Here is a 6,000-nt window from a genome sequence, read left to right as displayed (position 1 = left end):
CTAGCCTGGGCAATAAGAGCAAAACTCCATCTCAAAAAAAAAAAAAAAAGCATTGAACTCAGTTCAGGACCCCATCACCTGTTAGGAAGAAGTGAGGGCATCTGTGCTGGGCTGGCTTTCACTGCATTTAAAAAATTAAAGTTAGGGGCTGGGCACAGTGGCTCACATCTGTAATCCCAGCACTCTGGGAGGCTGAGGTGGGTGGATCACTTGAGGCCAGGAGTTCGCACCAGCCTGGGTAACATGGTGAAACCCCATATCTAAAAATACAAAATATAAGCTGGGGTGGTGGCGCATGCCAGTAATCCTAGCTACTTGGGAGACTGAGGCACGAGAATCACTTGAACCTAGGAGATGGAGGTTGCAGTGAGCTGAGATCACACCACTGCACTCCAGCCTGGGTGACAGAGTGAGATCTTCTCTCCAAAAAAAAAAAAAAGTTAAATTTAGGGAATAAATACATTGTAAGATGCATGGAACTAACATCTTGATGCAGGGTTTAAAGAAAGCTATTTGCACCAGGTGCGGTGGCTCACATCTGTAATCCCAGCACTCTGAGAGGCCGATGCGGGTGGATCACCTCAGGTCGGGAGTTCGAGACCAGCCTGACCAACATGGTGAAACCCCATCTGTACTAAAAATACAAAATTAGCCGGGTATGGTGGCGCACACCTGTAATCCCAGCTACTTCAGAGGCTGAAGCAGGAGAATCACTTGAACCCAGGAGGCAGAGGGTGCGGTGAGCCGAGATCATGTCGTTGTACTCCAGCCTGGGCAACAAGAGTGAAACTCCATCTCAAAAAAAAAAAAAAAAAAAAAAAAAAAGCTATTTGCTAAGCACAGAGGAAGAAAAAGATAGTCATTACTGTAAAACTGCTGGAGCCCCAAAGCATATGAAACACTGCATCTCACTAATAATGGCGTTTTGGGAGAATTTCCTCAGACCTTTTACAGAGTATCTGGAAACATCAACTAAGTGATGGGGAGCACAGCATTACCACAAACACCTTTGTAGAGCCTGTTTATTGCGTAACTAGCAGGCACAAATTCCAAAACGATTTTACAACACTTAAAGGGCACGATAATTACAGGAATAGAATGTACAATAAAAAGTACAGAATAATGAGTGACAGGGATCAAACACCTTAGAATAAAAGGCATCTCAGTTTTCCTATGCAGCATTTTCTTTTCTAGGAACACACGTTACCTTCAACCAGGACAAGGAAAGAAAGAAAATTATACTATTGGAAAGCTCATGGGTGCCACTGAGGACAAAAACAGGTGAGTTTTGCTCTCGATTCTGCAACTGAATCATTTGAGGAGCCGTGCACAGCTCCTGAGTTGTGCATTTAGAATTCCGATTACGTGAAATGCTGTGTTTGATCTTTGGGCCCAGTTCACTGTTCTTTGGCAAATAAGAACTATTTGCATTCCAAGGCAGATGACGATTTCTGTGAAAGGAGCTTAGGGGTACAGCTGTTTCCTTCTGTTCAGCCAAGTGCCAGTTTCATAAAGTGCACCTCTGCCCTATCGGCTTCGGGGGAAGGGTGAGATATGGGGAGGAAGGGATCATTGAGAATACAGGGTGAACAAAACGATGTTACCGAAGGTAGACTTTGCTAGTGCAAGGTACGGAATCCATGTGCAAAAGGTGGCTGGAACAAATGTTCAGACAAGGTGCAATTTGCCAACAGGAGCAGAGAACTCTGACACCAGATCTCAGATGAGGCTCAGGAAATGGGCGGGGTACATAGGGAGAGGACGACCTTCAGCCCTCCAATGGCTACATCATTCCACCGGGGAACTTCTGTTTGGAGTTTTGGCACCGTGGGCTAACCGAGCACTCTTCTGAGATATTCTTATAACTGGAAGTGCTTTGTTGGTCCCCATGTTCCTTGACTTTCTCTAGGGCCATAAAGACAACATCCTCTATTGCAGGTCCTCAAACGTTCCGAGGAACACACTGCTTCACCTCCTGCAGACAGCTCATTTCCCAGAAGCCTCTACAGAAGCCTGTCCTCCCTGGGACAGCAGGGGCAGGGGTTTGCAAGAAAAAGGAGGATCAGCTAAGTACACGAAGCCTGCAGAAAAGGCTATCAGATGGCGCCTGCACTGAAGGTAGGGGCCCCCTTCTAAAAGGCATCCCAGGAGCAACCAACAGCAATGTGGCACTTAGGGCTGTGGGACAAACAAGTGGAAGAGTCTTCTGGAGATCTGGACCCTTTTCCCATGCTACTCACAGTGTAGCAAAATGCAACAAAAGCATCCACACACGGTGACTTAGTAAAGCAAGCACCGTCGGGGTGCTACTTTCATGACAGCATACGGTCAAGCTATAAAGGTGTGCGTGAATCAGTCCTGTGAAAATAGAGGCTGAGTTATTAGCATGTATTGAGGCAACTTGTACTTTGATTCTTGTGTCTTCTTCACATGTGTGAATGACCACTATGGGACAGAACATATGGGTAAAACAGGAGCGACAGCAACATAACACACAGGGTAGGCCGGCTCCATTATGGGCAAGACTCAGAGGCTGCTCCAGGTGTGTCTGGGGAAGCCAGGCCTTCACACTGCACAGCTTACAGGGCCCTGGGGTGGGGACTGTGAGCTGTCAGCCTAGAGGACACAGCTCACCTGCACATGGCCTCTGAAAATGTTCAAATTGGTTGCCAGCATTTATAAATGAAGAGATGGCACCAAAAAAAAAATATATAGGTTTCTTATCTCTTGAAAAATCAAAGCTGTGGCCATCCTAGGTCCACTTTTCCACATGGCAACAGGAGTAGAGCTGGGGGCTACTGCCCCTACCGGGTGGGCCATGGGCTCCCCGTAGTCCCCTCTGCCTTACTGCCATGTACCTGGCTCCCTTCACTCATCCATATCACCAGCCCTAGGCCAGGGTCTGAACCACACACACAGAATGGCTGCAGTAAGCAGGAATGGGAAGAGCTTTCACATTCAGAACAAGAAGGGGCTTTTTAGTAACTGAAAAATAGTCTGAGCATGTTCCAGCACTTCAACCTTACTCTTTCAGGGCTTTAGGGTAGCAGGCAGCCAGCTGAAAGCACACTCTCTAAGGAATTCTTGAAAGTTGATGTCTAACTTTTTTTTTTCTCGAGACGGAGTCTCGCTTGTTGCCCAGGCTGGAGTGCAGTGGCGCCATCTAGGCTCACTGCAAGCTCCACCTTCTGGGTTCCTGCCATTCTCCTGCTTCAGCCTCCCAAGTAGCTGGGACTACAGGCGCCTGCCACCATGCCCAGCTCATTTTTATTTTTTTTGTATTCTTAGTAGAGACGAGGTTTCACCACGTTAGCCAGGATGGTCTTGATCTCCTGACTCGTGATCCGCCCGCCTCGGCCTCTCAAAGTGCTGGGATTACAGGCTTGAGCCACCGCGCCCGGCCGTTGATGTCTAATTTTTAAGTACTCATGAGGTGATGGAGGAGAAACTAACTCAGATGACTGCGATACATCTTTCCTTATAAGAAGTCCTTAAAGATGATGAAAAATGTGAAGCAACTCATGTGAGAAAGCTGTAAGTGGTCAGAGAAGCAAGCTGACTTTTGGATGAAAGGTGCAACACAATGTCAGGGAATAGGTGATTTCTTTTCCCTACAGTTCATGGTAGTGATACCTGAATGGGTGGCACAAAATGAGTTCTGGCGTGTTAGACTGACGCTTCTCTTTGCTGCGGGTTTTGAACAAACTGCCTGGCTTACAGGGGTGAGGGAGAGCACCTGACAATGGGTGGCGATGTGCGTGAAGCTCCTACCCTGAACATGGCTTCATGAGATGTCCTGTGGCGGGTCAATGCTTTATCTCATTCCATGGGGCCTTCAAGATGACAAGAAAATATCAAGAGATAGGAGCTTGAGATAACAACATTAAATAACAAAACATTTAGCAGGGTAAAACACTGAGAAGAAATGGATCAATTCATTGTTTCCTCCCAAGAGAGACTGTGACACTAGTTTTAAAAAGTGGCAAAGTCCTTTCTCTACATACATGCTTGGAGATACCCCAAGCTTAGAGATTCTGAGCAGGCCAGGAAATTCACTTATTGCACGATGCTTGGTAGGGAACAAATGATGTTGATTTTTTTCTTTTTAAACTGAACTCTCTCAAGAAAATGTTTTATGAAAAATTTCATTTATAGTTTTAGCCATAGGCAGGGAGTTTTAAGGGATGGAAAAGTTTTCACAAACTTTAGACAATGAAACTATTCTTTTGGATGTATGTGATCAACTCGACAGTTATTGACAACACAACCGAACATCAGAAACTAAACCAGCAAATAGGCACAAAATAAGGCAAGTGGGTTAAATAGTTGAAAATTGGTTAGAAAACATGCAAAAATAATACTGAGTTTTCTTTTAAAAAGTTTTAAACCATCATTAAATTTTTTTTTGTAGAAATCTGAAGAGTTCTGTGTCTGAATTTGAAATTGGACTTTATAAAGCCTAGAAAACAGAGGAGGTGACACCCTGCCTTTGTCAGTTGTTGTTCTCTTTGGTGGTGATGGTGACCAGCTGCTTGGCAGCCTTGGCGATGTCGTACGCACACTGGATGACCTGCTGAGTGACCAGCTGGACGTCTGTGGGTGAGCCGGGGTCCCCTGGGAGGGTCTTTTTGCACTCTGACTGCAATCGGTAGGCACTGGACGTCAGTAAACGAAGGGAAGTCCTCACCATGTCAGACTTGGGTTTCTAAAAGGAAGAAGACAACCGTTTACCCTGAACTGCAGGGCAGACATCCAAAACCAGGGGACAAACATTCTTCTAAAGCAAACCAAGCTGCTCCCCGGAGTGAAAGGCAGTTTGGTCCTGCCCTTTCTCAATGGGGTGCTTTACACACTCCAAGTGTCACAGCCCACAGCGTAAGAGATGCTGGAATATTCTGATTCAAAGGTCAAAGTGCCTGCAGGGTAATTTTAGTAGTATGTGGTATTTTGAGGTAGTTTTTGAAAAATATTAATCCATGTGGGTAAAATATTCCAGAAAATCCTATAAATTTAAAAATTTAAAAATTTGCCTTTTAGCACATGACTTGTATATCCTTGTCTTATTAAATCAACATTCATGCAGAACAAAAATATTTCAAAGCTCTATACGACTGCATATTTTAAAACTGCATATGCTACAAAAAAGCTAATATAATATACAGGTCATAAAGAAATTTCTTGCTGTTCATTTAAAAGGATTTAAACCAAGTGAGTAGCAAGTGACTTACTTTGGGGAATAATGCTGCCATTTCTGTAACAGCTACGTGTATCCTCTCTGAGCAGGGAATATAACTGCAAGAATATTGAAGAAGTTACTCAATGACAGTAAAAATGATTCGGAGGTGAAGAGTACTCAAGTGCTAGGATAGATTGTGTTTATATTCCCTTCATGAAGGGGCTGGGGCTGTAGCCAGCCAGCTGGGCATCCCACACCACCAGAGGGCACATGGTTATAAAGCAGGACTGCCATTGCTTCCTGAAAGTTCAATCTGATGAAAAGTCTCCAGGTATGAAATATGGCAACATACACTCCTGATCAGGTAAGGCCACACAACAGTACCGAAACATAATTCACCCCTCCTCATGTCAACTTCTCATGTGTTTCATTGTCCTGATTTCTAGAAAGAGAAAGGATTTCCATGCAAAAGGCCACAGAAGTGAAAAATAAAGGACTGAAAAAAATCCTTAAAATTAGAACTGGAGCCTCTCAAGTAGCCGGAACTTCAGGTATGTGCCGCCATGCCTGACTGATTTTTAAATTTTTTTTTTGTAGAGGAGTCCCACTATGTTGACCAGCCTTGTCTTGAAGTGATTCTCTTGCCTCGGCCTCCAAAGTGCTGGGGTTACAGCTGTAAGCCACAGTGTCCGGCCCTTTCCCCATTTTTTAAACCATGAAGTTGGCTTCTGAATAGATTGTCATAAGCAACTTACGTACTTCCCCTTTGTAATAAATTTAGTTTCAAAACTATTATAAATAAAACTGTTGGTTGGGCATAGTGG

General features: G+C 44.6%; 1 protein-coding gene across 13 annotated transcripts in view; it reads right to left on the bottom strand.

Moving 5' to 3' along the window:
- Nucleotides 1–4,131: 4,131 nt before the first annotated feature.
- The window catches only part of GIT2 (GIT ArfGAP 2), a 65,743-nt gene continuing 63,874 nt past the window's right edge, over nt 4,132–6,000 (bottom strand). For all 13 annotated transcript variants that reach the window (XM_010379339.1, XM_010379357.1, XM_030939661.1 and 10 more), the window contains 2 exons: nt 5,229–5,292; nt 4,132–4,705 (listed from right to left, as the gene is read on the bottom strand). In XM_010379339.1, coding sequence (XP_010377641.1) covers nt 4,493–4,705; nt 5,229–5,292 — 277 coding nt within the window. In that variant the 3' untranslated portion in view covers nt 4,132–4,492. The remainder of the gene's footprint in view (nt 4,706–5,228; nt 5,293–6,000) is intronic.

Source organism: Rhinopithecus roxellana, chromosome 10 (genome assembly GCF_007565055.1).
Source record: "Rhinopithecus roxellana isolate Shanxi Qingling chromosome 10, ASM756505v1, whole genome shotgun sequence".
NCBI lineage: Eukaryota > Metazoa > Chordata > Mammalia > Primates > Cercopithecidae > Rhinopithecus > Rhinopithecus roxellana.
The sequence above is the reverse complement of the archived record's forward strand: the minus strand, read 5'-3'. Positions and strand labels throughout refer to the sequence as shown.